Here is a 20,983-nt window from a genome sequence, read left to right on the forward strand (position 1 = left end):
CACCTGTCCACAGAAGCAATCAATCAATCAGATTCCAAACTCTCCACCATGGCCAAGACCAAAGAGCTGTCCAAGGATGTCAGGGACAAGATTGTAGACCTACACAAGGCTGCAATGGGCTACAAGACCATCGCCAAGCAGCTTGGTGAGAAGGTGACAACAGTTGGTGCGATTATTCGCAAATGGAAGAAACACAAAATAACTGTCAGTCTCCCTCGGTCTGGGGTTCCATGCAAGATCTCACCTCATGGAGTTTCAATGATCATGAGAACGGTGAGGAATCAGCCCAGAACTACACGGGAGGATCTTGTTAATGATCTCAAGGCAGCTGGGACCATAGTCATCAAGAAAACAATTGGTAACACACTACGCTGTGAAGGACTGAAATCCTGCAGCGCCTGCAAGGTCCACCTGCTCAAGAAAGCACATGTACAGGCCCGTCTGAAGTTTGCCAATGAACATCTGAATGATTCAGAGGAGAACTGGGTGAAAGTGTTGTGGTCAGATGAGACCAAAATCGAGCTCTTTGGCATCAACTCAACTCACCGTGTTTGGAGGAGGAGGAATGACCCCAAGAACACCATCCCCACCGTCAAACATGGAGGTGGAAACATTATGCTTTGCGGGTGTTTTTCTGCTAAGGGGACAGGACAACTGCACCGCATCAAAGGGATGATGGACGGGGCCATGTACCGTCAAATCTTGGGGGAGAACCTCCTTCCCTCAGCCAGGGCATTGAAAATAGGTCGTGGATGGGTATTCCAGCATGACAATGACCCAAAACACACAGCCAAGGCAACAAAGGAGTGGCTCAAGAAGAAGCACATTAAGGTCCTGGAGTGGCCTAGCCAGCCTCCAGACCTTAATCCCATAGAAAATCTGTGGAGGGAGCTGAAGGTTCGAGTTGCCAAATGTCAGCCTCGAAACCTTAATGACTTGGAGAGGATCTGCAAAGAGGAGTGGGACAAAATCCCTCCTGAGATGTGTGCAAACCTGGTGGCCAACTACAAGAAACGTCTGACCTCTGTGATTGCCAACAAGTACTAAGTCGAAGGGGTCAAATACTTATTTCCCTCATTAACATGCAAATCAATGTATAACTTTTTTGAAATGCGTTTTTCTGGAATTTTTTTGTTGTTATTCTGTCTCTCACTGTTAAAATACACCTACCATTAAAATAATAGACTGATCATTTCTTTGTCAGTGGGCAAACGTAGAAAATCAGCAGGGGATCAAATACTTTTTTCCCCTCACTGTATACTCATCCACATGTTGTAAAAGCTGACTACCAAAGCATATTTAAATTTAAATAAATACAATAAACTGGCATTCATACATAATTAGATTAACTGGAATTAAAAGGTACCCTAATTGTATGAAAGGGAGTTATTTGCTTACTGAACAGTCATCAGTCTGTCTCTGAATGCTGATGATATTGCATAAGAAAAAGCATGGAAAAGGTCCCTCCCAAATCCCTTATGACTCTGACCTTCTTACATATTTTGCGGTTTCACAAAGACCCATCTTGTACTTGCAGACACATGGCCATTATGTAACTTTGCTGCTGTCATACAAAATATATTTAGAAAGTTTGTAATCGAGATCCCTTACACTGATCTTCAGACATGTGCTTGAGAGCAGACTCAATATTATGTTTCAATGCAGGCCTGATGTGAAATAGTATGAGCATCTCTGATTTTCTCAGGCTACCAAAGCAGACTTACTACTCACAGATCAAAACAAGTTCACATTATTTCACTTAACACTGATCACATTTGATTTTGAATCAAAAACTGATAACTGAATTAAGATGCAATGGAAAATTATTAAAAACAAGTAGACCATTTTGAGCAACTTCTAATACATCTACCAGGGTTGCTACTATTGTTTAAAATATTTACCTGAAAGTACAATATGCCACCTTCAAGGGGAAGAAAAACTATTTACGCTATACTGCATTTGGGATAAACATCATGAGAACCATTCCAATTGTGTAACTTAAGCTTCTGAACAGCCAGTAATATGGTTCCATAAGCAAACTGTTCCATGAAAAAATACCTGACAGTTCAAAGAATTGTCTAGACAAGGTTTTAATTAATCTTAAACACATGGATAGGGTGGGGAGAGAAATTAAAGTCTGATGTTGTTTGGGAACAGAATCCTTAAAGTGTCAGATGAATAACAGAACAAGTTGGATATACATAAATTCCAGTTTTATTACAATCTTAGATTTTACAGTAATCTATCAATAATTTGTATCAATCATGATTATTTTTTAGACATTCTTCAAAAATGTAGGCTAATACAGTTCAAAGGACATTACTGTTGGTAGGAACAATCGATCAATTATTACTACATTTCATACATGATGCTTCTCTTGCACTATAGATAGGGGTCAGGGGTTCCTGATCTATTGGTTCATGAAAAGGGCACGTTATCCGTTTTTATTTTTTATATTCAATACATCCCTGTGATCAGAACAATACCACACAACAAGATAGGCCTGTATATCTTGTAAAGTATGATGCTACTCCTATCCAAAGTCTTGCTAAACTCCCCTGTTCTAATCTCAGTTCTTCTCTAACTTTCTTGTATCAAAGATCTCAAGCATATCACTGATGGGCTTGGAGAACAGCCCGTGGTCTGCTTTCTCTGCTACACACATTTTCTGATACTAGCCTAACCTTGACAAATTCTCAGATTCTGCTACAGTACAGTGATTATGTAGTTGTTTGTGTCCCTATATTGAAAGTAAGGGGACGTTTTGGTTTCCAAGCAGTCCTAAATAAAATAAACTATTTTATTTAGTTATATTTATTCACATTCTTTGGAGTATTATGGAAAATTCCACATAATAATAATAATAATTCAACTAAATAGAAAAAAACTGGAGATAGCAAAAGCCAAAATCTAGTAAAGTGAATTTAGCATGCGTCAATACTACAGATGTTAATTCTGCTTTTGAAAAATTGTTTTTTTAATAAGCATATGCAATTTCTTACATCAATTCTGCCCCACGGCCTAATAACTTTCAGCTTACCATTTTAAAGTCAGCATATTATACCTTTAATTTATTCATAGTTTGTTTTGGGCTAGGTGCAGTTATTCTTTTGAAAATCAACTAATGTATGAATTTGTCATTCTTTATTTTTGAAATTTTGAGATTTGTTCTCTTCTACAGGAAGATGAACCTGTGAAAATTCAAGATTATAGTTCCTTCATCAGGACATGGAAATAAATTGGATTTCCTAAAGCACATAGCACATTTTCATAGTCAAATATATTTTTGTATAGTTTTTATAGTTACTGGGGCTTCCAATTATTTAGCAAACTGTTGTTTTTCATTTTGTGAATCTGCACAAATTTACATTTCCTCTGCAAAGAGCGGTTTTCCAGTGATTCCCTAGGCAATACAGTTACTCTAGTAACACTGTCCCAGATTTCCATTTCTCAATTAAAGGCATTGCTCAAACAATTCCCTTTCTGAAATCTCCTTGAGTATCACTGCCCCCCCTCCCCCTCCCCCAAGAGCAGAACTTTGTCAGGATAAAAGTTCAAAAATAAAATTGAGAAGAACCATGACCACTATACGAGTTGGTGTCCACTACAGTACATTTTGAGCTACAAGTATTAGGCTACAAGAGTTTCTGTAGAGTTTGGAGGAATCACTGCAGGAGACCCAAATCATTTTGTGTATTAGCACTACCTCATGAATGTAGACTAACTGGGTCATTATGGAGACAAGAGGATCAGACTAGACTGAGATCAGAGCACACCCATTGATCTTCAATCAGTGTGTGTCGGGATCACAGTAGAAAAGTGAAACAGTAAATTCAGCTATATGAATAAGGTAGACAATCAAGGATACATACAGTGCACACAACAGGACAGCAATAGCTGGGATATATCCCATTGTATATATATACATTGATATTCAGATGCCATATTATATCCGTTGCCCCAAAGTGATTTATCGGTTTTAAAAGACAGGCCCCAGCAATTGCCCTGAAGAGCACATTTGAAAAGATGTGGTAAAACAGCTGTCTTTCTACAGATTCATAAAGCACACTAATCCTGCTCCACGCAAAGAGCTAGAGGGCAGTACTATGAGTTATGACTGCACACAGTTCAGGCTGTTACGTAATGTGATTTACAATAAACCGTTACATAGTTCAAGTGCAGCCCGCTCCCCTCAAATAAAAAGGAAATTCTGATTCCTCCATAGCACTTCAACCTGCCTTACAACTGTTGGTCACTTTATTATGCATTTCCTAACCATTCAACACATGCTCAAAACAAGTCTTGTTCTGATTGTAGTCAATCAATGCCTCTGGTTACATATCGGCACCTTTGTCCATTATAAAATAATTGACTACACGTCATGTGTTGGTTTCTAACACTTCTCTTAAGAGTAGAGGGCCACCTTAACTTCCACAATTTACAATAAGCTGGCTTCCTCTTTGAAAAACACTCTGTAAAACATCCCCAAATGTGTATTAAACAAACGCCAAGTGGAGAAAACACCACTAGACTGAATTAGAAACCCTGCTGAGGTAGCTGATGTTTATTTAGATCCAAGGGTATCTTTCAATATAACAATCTAAATCATAGACATATTTCTTAGTTTCTCAGTTTTTGTTTTGAAGTGTTCAGCAGCTTATGGCTTCAGTTTTCAATTTTGTTGAAATGCTGGTAATGCAGAGGTACATGAAGATTAAAATGTTATTCCCTAAATTGGAGGAGGGCCAGGTTATGCAGCAGGGGGAAGTAGATGGCAGGACTAAGAAACTATTGGACAGATTGTCGTCTCACCAAAGGCTAGGCAAAGGACAAACTCTGCAGGGCTAGTGAGATTATCTGAAATGTGGCAGACAGGGCAACCGTTTGAAAATTAACTTAGCTGCTGCCATGACATAAAATCACCCCTTGGAATGAACTGTTGGTTGATGAAAAAAATTCCAACAAGCAGCAATTAAACTGACTGAGTAAATAAACAATGTAACCAAAAAATTATAAATACTATACAACAGGGCTTAAGTTATTGTGGAACATAGCTAAACTGAGGAGCCTGACATTTAATTACTGGTTACAGGGGTTAGCTGTCATGTATAGTAAGAGCTAAACCTGACTGTTGCCACATAAAAGGGAATTCTATTTGTTGGCAAATGGGCAGGCGATGCCCTCACTGGTGAATACAAACAGATGTCAGGAGAATGCAGAAAGAGCAGTGCCACCAAAGACTATGTTTTATAAAGTAGAAAAGGATAGCTAGCATGATGCGGTAATAAAGAAAGCCTTAAGTGAAGCCCAGGGTTTGGCATATGTAATTATCCCTCCCGTTTCACACAAAATGGCTCATATTTGACCATTTTTGATTACACAATTAAGGTCTATTGCCACTATTCTAATAAATGTTAAGATTCTAAGCTCTTACAAAAATGAAGCCACTGAGTAGTGTTTTTGGAGTTCAGTTTTGCATAAATTAGCATTTTTATGCATCTTAACCAGACCATGTCAAACTTGTTTGGAGCTTGATTTCAGAAACTGACTTGCCCTTTGGTGCAAGGCTGTTTCAGGTGTTCTCTGACAGAGAAAAACATTTGTATAAAACATACAAATGCTTAGATGTATAACAGCAAAAAGAACAAGAACAAAGAATCATCTTCCGAGACAGCTTGCACCACATTGTTGATATTAATTTTTTTTTAAAATCATTCCCAATGTTCCCTTTCATAGAATGAAAAAGTTAATCTAAAAAAGGTCTACATTCCCTTAAAAAAATAAAAATACTAGTTTTACTCAAATTATAAACAGGAGATGGCACAAACTAAGATTTATATGGTGATATAAATAAAACTGCATACTGTACTCTCTCTTCCCTCTTGGGATACATGGCGTGTAGTGCAATATAGCACCAGGGTAAAATCCAGCAATTAGAAAACATGTGTACCAATATGTCTCTCACTTTGTGCTCTGTATAGTATGGCCTAATTTAATTTTCAAAGCTTCATCCCGAGAAAAGAGAAAGGTGAGAAAATCATGAAGCCTTAGCCTAACTTGCAAGTAATGATAAAAGGAAGGCAACACATTTCGTAAATACAATGGTGTTGAGCTGCATTGAAAGCAACCCCACACAGTTTAAAATCAATGACAATTTAAGCACTACCATACACACAGTTAAAGCAGATGTATTATTGAACACATTTTTCTAAAGCCACTTTTTTAATAATGAAAACCTTATATGAACCTCCTTTGAGACTGAGGATTGAAGAGTTTTGAAATAGAACGTAAAGGTACTGAAATCCCAAATTAGGTGAATTTGTTGAACAATAACTCAGCCTGTGTCTGTGATGAATCTGTGCAAACTAAAAAACACATTTAAAACAATGTAATGCAGCTATAAGCTGTAAAACATTGTATTCTTAAAACAGCAATACATTTCATATTCATAGTTAAACAGGAGAAACATCCTTCTGGCAAGACCTCTTGAATTGAATTGACAATGGTTTTACAAACAAAACTGCAGCATAGTGTATTACCATAACTGGGCACACCCTGAATTCCCACAACAAAGCAAACAATACAAATACTGGGTTTCAACAAACAATTAGGCCTAACCGCACTTCACTACAACAGGCCAGGGGCAATATTACATTTGTGTGGTTTTATTTTGTATGGAATCCAGAAGAGCCTGGAGGCAGTTGAAAAATACCTCTTTTGCTACAGGTTTTGTCTATTATTTAATTTTTTTATCATCTTTTCTTTGATTCTTTCAAGGCTTGTCAAGTGTAACAGAGTTTCAACCAATTAAAAATCATGGTTATATCATTTGTGTGTGTTATAATACAGAAAAAGGTTAATGCATCATATTTTCAATGGTTACTATATAGTGGTAGTGATGAACTGCTACAGTGCCATACTGTTTAATGAAATGCTACTCACTGATGTGCACACCACAATGCAATAGTGCAGAGGCAACCAATTAATCACAGTCAGAAAACAAGCTCAACTTTTCACCTGGCTAGTTATTTTTAAACAATGTGTTTTCCAGGCATTGGTACACAAAGAAGTGCAAAGACATGGCTAACATTTTGAAATGCACAAGCTACACCATTTCATAAAATAAATATTACACCCATTTGTTCATTTAAATAGAGTACACTACATTTCCCCATGTAATAGGTGCCATACTTTACCTTCACAGATACCTGGTTTGTTCTTCCCAAGGGAAAACTTTGTTAACTTCGCTAATAATTACTAACTTTGGCTGGGATGAAATCAAATGTTTGATTTTAGAACGAGAACTTAAAACTGTACTACTCTGTGGCTTGTTTTTGTAAGATGTTACATTTATGAGTAGAATAAATAAGCCAGTATGAATTAAAGGTTTGTATCTTACAATTAGAAAGACAAAGGTTAGATTTAATCTTGCTGTCTGGAGTTAACAGACATATTATTCAGAAAACCCCAAAGTAATTCAAAATAGCACAGCAGTTTTTTTAACATAATTGAGTTGAGGAAAAAGAAAAATGCTATGTACAGACTAAACTGTTCTGAATACTTTTAAGACATCATGATCCATTATTTAAGCTCTCGGACATAAATACAAACTTTATTTTAAAATATTCTTGACAAAGAATCTTCCAATAACTCCACATCAATAATACCACAGTTCTATTAAAGTGTTATACATATTCTGGTGATGTTTTCATTGTACAAACATGGTAAACTGTACTTCCTTGTTGTCATATTTCACTCACTCAGGGTTGGGGTCAATTCCAGTTTTTCCATTCCAATTCTGTTTGTAATCCCTTTTTCAATTACAGTCCTGACCCAAACCCTGCACTCACTGTAATTCACATATTTCACACAGACACTAACATCTACCTTCCTGTGTCACCCCATCGATTCAGACTAATTGATCAATGTGTCTCATAGAACAGCTGCAGTGACAGCAAGAACAGTGCCTGTGGCTATAGGAACCTGCAATGTGAAATCCGATTGGCTACAATAAATGGTTCCTCTACTTCATATGTAGGCCAAAATCACACACAAAATCTAAACTACTAGACCAAAATCAACCATCTTTACCAGGCGCCTCACAGGGAAGACTCCCTCATATACTACAGTAATGTATTGCTATTCTTCCATGTTAAATAAGCCTGTATATGCCACATGTCGATTACATTTTTGTACCATATCAGTATAATTCTCAATTCGTTTTTTTTACCTCTACAATCCCAATTGTTGTAGTAAGAAACAAAAAATATTTGAGAAAAGATATCAAAAAGCTGAATGATGGCTACATAGAGAAACATTTCAGCAACTGCTTATAGCCAATAGTGTAATGCTTTGTTGGTGAGCAGGTGCTTCATTCATTTGTTTGCTGTGTACCACTCTGGGCAGTCAGCCATGATAAATCCTTTCAGGACTATTTAGGCTGAACTAGAGTGTCAGTTCAGTGGGGTTCCCAAGTAGCTCAGCCAGTAAAAGCCTCTACTTGGAAAATATAGTTTCAGCCCTATAGACAAGACAACACTGGTTAAAATATGGGCTGACATGGGAAACGGGATATGAATGAAAATTTGCCAGCATTACATTTGATGTCAATCTTGAAATCTTCAAAGGTTCATTTCAGACCCTCATTTGGAACAGTTGATTGTACTTCAGATAATGCTTGATTGGTTTATTAACAGGTGAGATTTGCATGAAGCCACTCAACCCAGTTAAACGTGTCAGTGTTGGTTCTTTTTGTCCATCTGATGAAATGTTCAGAACTTGCTTTTAATAAATACATTTACTCAACTTACTGAGTGAAGAATGTTTTTTTGTTTTGTTTTGCGTTTTTTTTTTTTACAGCACCAACTTCATTTGATGAAATGCTACTAGACGTTGGGTGGGCTTCAAGCTAAAATGTTCTCGGCTAAATGATGAAGCTTTATGTCTATGGGCCTGTAGTTAATCAACGAGAGCTGCACTATGCCTGGTCACGATGTTATACCTCTACTGTTTGCACTACAGTTTTGCAGTGTGAAAAGAAGTGGATGGCTTTACAGGAAATTGTTGTTCTGCCCTTTTGTAGTGAAAAAGTGGCAGACAGATTACTGATACATGTCTCAATGTAAAATTTCTAATATAATTGGACCTGGCTTTGTGATAAATGTATGAGGTCTTTATTTCTCCCGCACATGCTAAATGAAATTGAGCTATAAAGAGCTTTTCATGTGTTACAATTAAATGTGATCACACCCAAACATCAGCAATAAATTTTTTAAAACCAGTATCGTCATGAACCAGTATACTTTAAGTAAAAACGATGCAGGCACCTACATGATGAGATTTGTTTTCAGGAAAAATGCAATGACAGGGCTGTCAAAACCTGCATTGGTCTAGGGTGGCCCAATAATAGCCCAATAATAGCAAAACAAACTCTATCCCTGTCATGACAGCAGTAAAGTTGAGATTTCAAAACAATGACCTAAAACCATTTCCCCCCAAGTCTCAGTATAGGCCTACAGTATGGTTTCAAATAATATCACTGCACATCCCCAAAGAGTACGAATTAAGTATGTGAATCAGAGTATCAAAGTGTACTTTTATCACAAAATAGTATTCCCATACTTTTAAATATTTCAGGTAGCTGTAAGCAAGACAAACTATAGTGGCTTCAGTGCTCTTTAAAGTGATCATATCTCAGTGACTTATTATTAAAGACTTTGGATGATTCCCACACAGTTTATTTTTTTTCCCTTTGGGTATAACGTGGTTTTAACCCTTGAGTTAATTTTCTGATCCATTACACTTTCTCTGCTGGATGGTGGGAATGTCCCTGAAAAATATAGGTCAAGTCTATTCTTGTTACCATCAACTTGGTGCCTTCAAGAGACGACCATTTAATATGGAACTGGGGGTACATCGGCCTGACCAGGAGCATATTGATGTCATCCTTAATATCTCTGTCAGAAAGTGAAGCAAAGTGGTCTAGAATAAGACGAACGGGTGGATTTCACATCTAAGACACTGCAATAGCTTTGTGAACTTTACAACACAAATGTCATTTTACACTGAATTGAGTTTAAACAATATATGCAGTGAATCCAAAAATCATTTAAATTAGAGAACAAAGAAGAGAATTTGCTGTGCTCTTGTAAAACTGATTATTCTTATTATTCTCAAATGCTTATTAGAGACTTGATGCATTACTGTATTATTTGTAAAGATTATGGAGGTCCTGGGCTACAAAAACAAACACCTAAGTGATGACAAGAGAACTGTGCAGTTACATAGACTTTTTCACCACATTTGTCTTTTTAGGGTGAAAACTGTATATGTCATTTTAAAAACTAGATATCATACCCACCTAATCCCTGTTCATTTGCTGAGTTTCCTGTAACCCTGCTTCCCAATGAGACTGCAGTAGATTATAGCTCACCTGTAATCATTCCCACCTCACCACATTCATGTTTCTCTCAATTTCTGAAAATTGTGTTTGTATTATATATTTAAAAATATGAATACACTAACATCTTTAGAGGCAGGGTTAAGGCATCTAAAATAAGTATTCAAATTATTAAAGAACCTGTTGTGTTAACTTTTGGCTGTGGTGCTTTGGCATTACAGTTTTACAGTAAGAATAATGCCTAGTGTAATTGTATTTAATGGAGAACATGACATGACAAACTCATAACAAGCCATGCAGAAATGTGCAAATTAAGTGTTGCATTACCCAGAAGTAGTGCTGCCATCTCCTGAGACACATTCCCCAAATTTTATTAATTAAAATAAGTGCTAGAGGTAAGGTTCAAAAGAGTCACTGTACAAGCTTGGACTCTTCAACAATTATCATATCACTGCACCTAAGGTGATCTGCAGTATGTTTCATAGACACATTTATCTTTTAAACAGTGCTATTGGTGTATGGGTAATATATCCTAAGCCTCAAATAAATACTCAGATTTCAACAACCCACACTTTTGACATACACTACCGGTCAAACGTTTCAGAACACCTACATTTTTCCAGTTTTTACTTAAATGTACACAGTTTCACATCTCAATGTACTTAAAGCATAGAAAAAAAATAAACAATAGGAGATAAAAATAAATCATGGAATCATTTTGCTGAAAACCCCCTCTGCTACCCTTAAAAGTGCACGAAATCCATGTGCTTCTCTTTAATCCCATGTGTACTCTTCATTGTTGTGTTTGCCAAGCGTTTGGTATCCCATGAAAGCGGAGACTCTCAGCTTTCTAACGATGTGAAAAATCATTTTTTTAATATTTTACATAATTGGATTTGAACTTCTCTGATACGTTTGATTTTCCTTATTCTAATTGGTGACTCGATTAAAGCACAGCCAAGGCGTCATTGCACTGTATCGGAGGTCGTGTATTAAATCTTGATGAAAAGGGAGTCTGGGTCGTATTGACGGTACGTTTTATTCAGGTACAGAAGAACAAAGTTTACAAATGAGAGGAGGCCATTCGACCCATCGTGCTTGTTTGGTGTCCATTAATAACTAAGTGATCCAAGGATCATATCCAGTCTATTTTTCAATGCTCCCAAATGTTCAGCTTCAACCACAATCACTGGGGAGTTTGTTCCAGATTGTGACAACTCTCTGTGTGAAGAAGTGTCTCCTGTTTTCTGTCTTGAATGCTTTGAAGCCCAATTTCCATTTGTGTCCCCGGATGCATGTGTCCCTGCTGATCTGGAAAAGCTCCTCTGGTTTGATGTGGTCGATGCCTTTCATGATTTTGAAGACTTGAATCAAGTACCCATGTAGTCTCCTCTGTTCCAGGGTGAAAAGGTTCAGTTCCCTCAGTCTCTCAGTAGGACAGTCCCTTCAGACCTGGAATAAGTCTGGTTGCTCTCCTCTGAACTGCCTCTAGAGCAGAGATATCTTTCTTGAAGTGTGGAGCCCAGAACTGTACACAGTATCCAGATGAGCTCTAACTAGTGCATTGTACAGTCTGAACATTACTGCCCTTGTTTTAAATTCTACACTTTTGACAATATACCCTAACATCCTGTTTGCCTTTTTTATTGCTTCCCCACATTGTTTGGATGGAGAAAGTGAGGAGTCCACATAGACTCATAGGTCTTTCTCATGCGTTACTTCATCTAGTTATATTCTTCCCATAGTGTAATTATAGTGGATATTTTTGTTACCTGCATGTAATACCTTGCACTTGTCCACATTGAATTTCATCTGCCAGGTGTCGGCCCACAACTGAATATTATCTAAGTCCCTTTGAATAGCCTGTGCTGCCGAGATTGTATCTGCTGAGCAGCCTATTTTAGTATCATGTGCAAATTTGACAAGTTTGCTAACTATCCAAGAGTCCAGATCATTAATATAGATTAGAAAAAGCAAAGGCCCTAGTACTGATCCCTGTGGAACTCCACTAACAACCTCACTCCATAATCCATCTACTTACATTACCCTGAAAGCCTACAGCTTCCAAGTTGAGGATCAGTCTTTGGTGTGGAGCCTCATCAAAAGCTTTCTGAAAATCTAAGTATATCATATCATATGTTTTCACGTGATCTACAGCTGCAGTTGCATGTTCAACAAATTCTAATAAATTAGTAAGACATGATCTGCGTTGTCTAAACCCATGTTGACTATCTCTAAGAATATGGTTTTCATTAAATAAGCCTGGCAAAAGTAGAAAGATATTAATATAGTGAATGCTCTTGGCTGCTTGTACTTAACATGTTTCTAGTACCATTCTTAAATTTAATCTTGTTGCATTGATGGGGTCTCAAGGTTGTGAAATTGGTCTGTTCTTCAAGACACACATGCTTGCTATCCCTTTTAGTTTTGTTATATGAATCATTTGGCTCCCACTTGGCACAACCCTGGAAGTGTATTAAGAGTCAGCTGCCAGTCATTACAGCTTAAGGTTACAAAGGTTGCTCTTACCACGATAGGATGTGCTCTTCAAAGGGGTGAAACAAATATTTATAATGAACTCTACTGATTTTGGAAACATGGACATGGGATTTAAGGCTGTTAAACTGATATAAAGTCATGCTTAAGTATGCTAAGTAGCTATGATTGGAAATACCCTTTGATGTCATTAGGCTTTGACCAATGGAATGACAGACCGATTAGAGATAAATAAAAAGAGAGCAAGCTGAAAAATGTGCTTTTAAATTTAAAGGGTCCTTTGCTCTTTACTGCATAATCACACTAAGTGCTACACTACTACAAATTTATACTGTGCTCCTGAAGTCATCCTTGTCCATAGTTAAGGTGGACTTGTATAGTCACAGTTAGAGCAATAAATAGCTTTCATATGTTAACATGATGCGAGACTGTTGTGGAGACACAGGGTCTTTTTAGGTCTCTTACAGAGAGTTAGCTTATACCTCCTATTTTGGATTTTACACATCGTGGATAATTACAGCAGGAAAATGCAATAAAATGACTTAAAAGGAGCCAATGACTATAAAGGTGTTGAGTTGATATGACCTGTTGTAATCTTCAGTCTTGGTGTTTTCTTTTTTAATCAGCCCAAAGAAGGAAATTAATGCACAATAGCTGACTTATCTGTAGATTGCCTTCGTGATGTAATGTGTTAAGAATTGTATTTTATTTTACAACATACTGATATGAGAGGAGCATTCCAGTTGAGTATGTGACCAGTATACAACATTCCTAACATACCCCTGCACCTAAAGAGATTCACTTGGTGGAGCAGATGTCAGTGAGAGGTTGGATGTCTGCATGGAATCCACTTTTCCATGTAGACAGGTCTTTCAAGTAAAGGCTCAAGCAAAACTGTGACCTAGACCTAGGCCTATGTGTTCATTCTCAAATCTTGTGTGTTCTGCTTTTGTTTTTCTGTTTTAACTAGAAATCAGATCAGCCTCAAGTTCTTCCAGTTGACTTCCTGGGATTGAATAAACACTTGTGTGCTTGTGGGTGTGAACGTCCTCTGCATTGTATGGCTATTTCACTTTTAAAAAGAACAATGATGGATGTGAAAATGAAATCAATGCAATTTTGAGTAAATCACTGGTGATCCAGGCTGGATTTAATAATCTTTTAGCTGATATTTTGATAACTACCAGCAAAAGGATTGTGATTAAATATCACTTCATATACAGGTGGATTTCTCTAATAAAGAAGAGAGATTTACCTTAGTACTCTATGTCCATGTAGCATACTTAATACAGTTTTATCTTTAATCCAGTGTGTTGAGTTCAGAAAATGTGTTTCTCAAAGCCTTAATTATTTGGAATTTACTTCAGGTGTAGCAACTTGCAGTGTATGACTATTTTACTTACAAAATAGTAGAGTCCCAAACCAGACGGGGTTTCAGAGCTATATTTAAAATTTTAGTGACTGTCAACACTTTACATAATGATGTATTTGAAACTGTTCTAGACCCTACCAAAAATGCATACTGTACAGTTAAAATGAAATTTGGTAATGAAGGCTTTAATCATGTTTGTGAACTGCATTCTTAACTTAGGTAGTGTTGCACATTGAAATGTTTTCAAAGTTTTATTGTATGCACATTGTATATTTCCAATAGTACTTAAAGAAATGAGGGAAATTATTTATAGACTGCTAACTCAAATATTCTAAATGACACTTAGAACAGGGACTGGAAGACGGCAAATGTCATACCAATCCACAAGAAAGGGGACAAAACTGAGCCAGGAAATTACAGACCAATCAGTCTCACCTGCATCACTTGTAAATGTTGGAAAAAATGATTAGACACAAAATAGAGGAGCATCTTAATGCAAATCAGATCAGTGCAGTTAACAGCGTAATGTGTTGCTAGATTCATGCCTCATAGTGAACAATGCAGTTTGGTAGTACAGACAGCATGCTTGTGTCTAATCACACAAAAAGGAAACAATTGAATTACCAGCTTTGGTTGAGATTCACAATTTGATATAAAATTAGATGAGATTAGATTAGTTGCAAAGGATGTGGATATTTCCATCTATGATAGAACAGTAATCAGTGGAACCTGTGAACATTTTCCTTAAAACAGACAAGAGACGCCTATTATTATAACTCCTCTAATGAAAAGGTTTCAATTACTGTATTTATAGGAAGTCTCTTACCACAATCGCTCCCTGGAGGCTACTATTCAAATTCCACAAATGGGTGTTTGTTAAAAGGTTATTAAGAACAAAAACTGAATAAAATCTGCACGTTTCTGGACACATTCATGTGGAAATACTAGGTTAATGTATTTTCACCACAGCAGAAAACGTTTGTCATAATTAAAAATATAACTCACGTTTCACACCTCATTATGATTCTTGCTTAAGAGTGTAATCATTGGACAGGATTATAATTCTGTAAAACCTTGAATGCATCTACTTCTACTGCACTACCATCACTAACATAATGTAACTGCATAAAAGAGGGTGTGTACTTGACCATACATTTCTTTTTTTTTTTCAGTTAATAACATGTAACGCCTCAGTTGGAGACAGTTGAAAAATTAATGGCAGTCATTGAAAATGTCAAGATTAAATATATTCTATTAACCTAGTGCCATTCTCAGAAGATACAAACCATGACAGCTATAATAATAAAAGCATTTAAAGACAAAGAAGAATTAATAGTTTCCAAATCTGATGCTTTAATTTATGTTGTCGTTTGCTATACCTTTAATATGCAGTGTTTCAAAAACACAGCAGGCTCAGAATACGTGTTCTGATCTTTAAATAAGGAAATAAATAAAAGTAATCCAATTATTCAACCTACCCTTTATTTATAGGACTGGCTTTCTACAAGCAAATATATGCACTGTACTCATTTTAAAGTAGTCTTCTTAGCAACCTGATCTTTTCTCTTTTGAATGCCTTGATGATTTCTCATGGCCGGTGCCTCCCTGTACTGGTTAAAGAAGATATCCATCACCCAGAAGGAATGTCACTGCACTACAGCAAATGGCAAACAGACAGATAAATGAGAAGTAAGAGATGAGCACATGATGCAGCAGGACTGTTTGTGTTGCACAGTAAGGTCACCGATGGTAAGACAGACAAGGAGATCTGAAACAGCCCACTGCAGAGAAAAAAGGATAAGAACATATGTTGCAACTGTAGGCAAAGTTGAGCAATAGGGACAGATTCTATTCTGTATCATGTGTTTGAGGACTACGTAGTAGGGAATATTGACACCTCCGTGTTTATAATGTTACAAACAAAAGTTGCTCCATAATAACTCAAATTAAACAGTGTACCTTGGGCTCATATGGTCAATGGCATTTCACCTCTCAATACCTCGTCCCAAAAACAAAACGCTAACAATGCTGATGAATGTTATTATCAAGAACAGCAGTTCCCATTTATTTCAGATGTAGTAAGCTCCAAAATACATTGGCCTCCGATTGCATAAAAAAGCAAATCTATATTTGTTAATCAAAACTTGCGGCATAGGTACTGCAAGTTAGCTTGAGCATTTAACCCAGATAGTCTAGAAAATTTTACACAAAGTTTTATAAATGTCTTGCCTAATTAATTATTGGATTCCTATTGTTTGATGTGTGGTTTATTGGACTATCTGTGCATTTTTTTTTTTTTGGAGGGGGGGGTTATGCAATTTTGTTTTGTACATTTTTATGGTGCTTCCCTCCAAAATGTTTCATTGGCAACCCTTACAAAATGTTTTATAAATGCCTTTTTCATAAACATTTAGTCTCGATCTATATTTTGTTGATTTTTCCTCAGAGCTCAAGCAGCAAGAAATCTCATGGTGCTCTAATATACTTGCACACCAGTACAAGCATTTGTTTCAATCAATCGGATTCTATTTAGATCATTCTATTTAAACCTTGGCTAACACCTCAAGGAAAAAATATGTTTTGAGAATTTAATTAAGAAAACAAATAAGAAATACACATATCTTATTTGTCATTTAGATGTCTTCCAAGCAAAATGTCAGGTTGACTATAGTATACAGTTCTTGATTACAGTCATTTGTGCTTTCCTTCTTTCATTGCATTTTCTAAAACTGACTTTTTTTAGGCAGTACAAACCCATCTGCAATGCGATAAGGAGATGGTGAAAGAACTGCCATTTATCTTCTAGAATGATACCTACTAAAGAAATGAGCTGCGAGGCTTCTACAGCAAAGTCTTCATTCAGCTGGCCAGAGGAAAATTACAGTAAACAATCACCATTACAGCGGTATTGTTCAATGAAACTGAAAGTGTAATTGTTTGTGGAATTTGTGAGTTACTGCTATACAAACAGTTGCAGAGAAATGCACAAAGTACACTTACTGGCGTTTGATAACCAAGGAATACTTGGAATGTGGGTATGTGTAACGCATGCGGACACAAACATGAACATTCAATAAGCAATGCATTCTTTATTCTTCGTGCCTGACAAACAATGAATTCAGTCTGATGGCAACTGCAAAATCTGAAACATACATTACAAAAGGACAGATAAAGACAATGTTACACAGTTCTTTGTAAACTGATAATAGGCAAGTGAGGGGAGGGTCAACCAGAGTTCCTGTATTAAAGTGTCACCCTAATTTTCATATGTTCACTTGCTAAAGTACAGTAGGAAAATGAAATTTGGAAATTATCATTGGACGAACATGATGTCGATATCATATTCTAGTTGTTGATTGGTTAAAGAGGACGCCCTCCCTTGGAGCATAATTTTACGTGTTTTGGCCAATAACAGATTAGCATGAAAAAAAAAATGAAGTACATTAAATTGATACGCCCCCCACCACTCCACACAGCCTGCCCTTTCCCCTCTGCCTTCAGGTGTCGCTGTTGAAGCATTTTAATCAGAATTTCAATAATGGAATTTTTCCAAAGAAGAGAGAAATTGTATAAATGATACTGAGATTTGGTAATGGTTTATTTCAACCAGTTACTCTTTTTTTATATTTTGATCTCCCTCTTGCCTCTCAAAAACAGAGTAGGAGCAGCCTCCTCTGCTACCAGAGTATACCTTTAAAACAAACAAACAAACTTTTAAATTTGAGAGTTCACCACAAATGAATGGTGCTACACTATCATTACATTTAAAACTAAGGCCACAGATCTCAGGTAAGCCATCTGATGTAGTGTTAAATATGACATGAGCCTTCCTAGGGCATGTGAAAATATATTTACAATCTGGAATGAATTTACTAAATAAACTACAGGATATATAGCAAAATCTACCATGTGCACTGGATTACCATGGTAAGTGTCCCCCCCCCCCCCCCCCCCATTTGTAGCTCTAATAACTACTACATTTTGATTAGTATCTTACAGGCCTTCACTGATCTTTTGAAATTAGCTTGGTATTAACTTGGTGAATTGATTTGTCTGATTTCACCGACTTTGCAGGTTCTAGAGACATTGATCACTTTGCATTGATCACTAAAAATAAAATATTTTAGAAGATAACCTAGTACAGGGAACATACTGCCTTTCCTCCAATAGGCTACTTGTTTAACTCTGGAGGAAACATACAGTGGGGGAAAAAAGTATTTGATCCCCTGCCGATTTTGTATGTTTGCCCACTGACAAAGATACCGCCAACAAGGGTTTTGCCACCAAGTACTAAGTCGAAGGGGTCAAATACTTATTTCCCTCATTAACATCCAAATCATTGTATAACTTTTTTGAAATGCGTTTTTCTGGATTTTTGTGCTGTTATTCTGTCTCTCACTGTTAAAATACACCTACCATTAAAATTATAGACTGATCATTTCTTTGTCAGTGGGCAAACGTACAAAATCAGCAGGGGATCAAATACTTTTTTCCCTCACTGTAGATGAGAAATGCATACAAAAATAGACATTTGACTTCATGGACACAAAATATAGTACTGAAGAACACGTGCGTTGGCATAACCTAGCAAATGTCAGACTTTTCATGCAAGACAGGTATTAATTACAATAAAATAAATAAATGCATAGTTCTATCATTCTGAAAAGGTGCACCATAATTTGATCAATTTCAAATTATTGTAAGGCCAAAATGTAAAGCACTCTACTTAATAAGGAAGATATAAACATCATAATATACATGGATTAACAATAAAGATACTGAGATGCAGCATTGATCACTGCAAAGCATTGTGCCCGAATCCCAGCTTTAGTATGCTTTGCTGGTGCGACATGATAAAACCTGTCCTTTGTCTTCTTCCACCGGGGACAAAAGAGCAGGATTTTTAATTGAAATTTGGCAAAACAGCTGTGTTATCCTCAGCAGAGAGAACTAGTGCAAACCAAACGGTGAGCACTGGCACAGCTCAAATAGGTCAAACAGTATAAATCAATTGTATGTACACTATACACTGTGTATAAGGATCAAAATAATGGAGCAATAAATAATACATAAAAAAAAACATCAACCCACAAGGCAATACATTATAAATGCAAGGTTTTAACACAAACCCCTGTTCATCGTAATGCCGTCTTGCACCTCAATGTGTCAAATTCAAGCACCTCATTCGGCAGGAGTATGAACAAAGGGGGGGACAGATGACATTGCAATAGACACAAATCTGAACATCAGAGGTGTTTTAATTCAAATTATTATTTTCATGTCATATATATTGTTTTTAAAGGCTGGAAATAGTATGTAGGCTATGCACGTACAGAGGAAACCTATTGTCTTTTCAATCTAGTGAAAAACAGGGATAACGGGCACAGAACCCTGCGGTTTCCCGAGTACATATCCCGTACGATATTACCGTATTATAGTTGTGTTAGGAAAAAATAAATATATATATATATAATTCGGATTATTCTCAATACTTGTGCGTTTTGCAGATCGGTCTGAATTAAAGCAAACCCGTAAAAACGGTAAGCCTGGGAAGGGTGGAGCAGTGTGACATAAACCGCTGTCATGAGCTCCAACTCATTCACTGCCCGGCCTGCGTCCCCACACATAAACAACAACAACAAAAACTGCAGATTGCACTTGATGGCATTATTAAATTAAATAAACTCAATATTATGTATTGTACAGCATATAACACACTCAGAAAAACAAGCAGCTAAATACAGACAATGCATCTCACTCACAACTGGCTTACTATACATAACAGATTATTACAAAAAAAAAACTAAAACAAAAAGCTTAATGGACCATTTTTATGATTATGCAGAAGATGTTATGGCAAAGGTCAGAAACCTGAAATAAAGAACCGTAACAAAGCAGGATACAGGAAATCAGGCCGGTCACGGGGAATAAACCCAGCACACACCATTTCATTTCCATTTGAAAAGTGCAATTTGGCTACCCTCACAAAAAAGCGCTGTATGAGGGGAACAGCACCCACAACCGTGACAGGAAAAAACAAACAACAACAAAACAATACATTTTAAAAGTAACACTCATCGTGAACGGGTTTCTACTTCAGGATAGGGAGGTACACGCAAAATCTACAGTATACCGCTAGGAAACTTTTGAGCACTACTACAGCAGGATGCAAACTAACTGTACGCGACCGTACGAGTTTTGATGATGTGGAGATCAATATGGGAGAAGAGAAAAAAAAAACACTCACCCACGTCAACAGGCTCTCGCACAATTCAACCCGATCCACCGACTCCAGGGTATTCATCGTAGTCGCCACTAATTCACAGATATATCAATAACGCAATACTTAAAATGATATTAATAAAATCAGGAGACGTTTGATTAGTGTCCCGACGAGATCAAGGCAACGTCCACAGCACCGTGTCAACTGCACTCCAGCTGTCACCTTTGTTTTCTATAACCCCCTAATAAAGCTATAAAAAAGTAATTTTAGTAATTATAGACACAAACGGAGAGACACAGACCGTCCTCCTCCGGTTTCGCCTGCTTTCTCTGTGTCTCTCCCCAATCAGGCAAAGGGTCCTACAGCTGCCACCCAGCACACTCCGGCCACCCCTAGCCTTTTTCAGAGCACCACTGGAAACAAAACTAAGCCCCCATTTTCATGTTTTTCGTTCGTCGATATTTCTCTTATATTACGTTTACTAAAGACTCTC

At 36.9% G+C, this 20,983-nt stretch overlaps 1 protein-coding gene across 2 annotated transcripts in view; it reads right to left on the bottom strand.

The window, feature by feature from the left end:
• Positions 1-20,836, bottom strand: part of hook3 (hook microtubule-tethering protein 3) — a 57,805-nt gene extending 36,969 nt beyond the window's left edge. The window contains exon 1 of one of the 2 annotated variants that reach the window (XM_066710969.1): positions 20,515-20,836. In XM_066710969.1, coding sequence (XP_066567066.1) covers positions 20,515-20,571 — 57 coding nt within the window. In that variant the 5' untranslated portion in view covers positions 20,572-20,836. The remainder of the gene's footprint in view (positions 1-20,514) is intronic. The other variant, XM_066710970.1, reaches the window with a different exon arrangement.
• Positions 20,837-20,983: the final 147 nt, after the last annotated feature.

The sequence above is a fragment of the Amia ocellicauda genome, chromosome 8 (genome assembly GCF_036373705.1).
Source record: "Amia ocellicauda isolate fAmiCal2 chromosome 8, fAmiCal2.hap1, whole genome shotgun sequence".
Classification (NCBI taxonomy): Eukaryota; Metazoa; Chordata; class Actinopteri; order Amiiformes; family Amiidae; genus Amia; species Amia ocellicauda.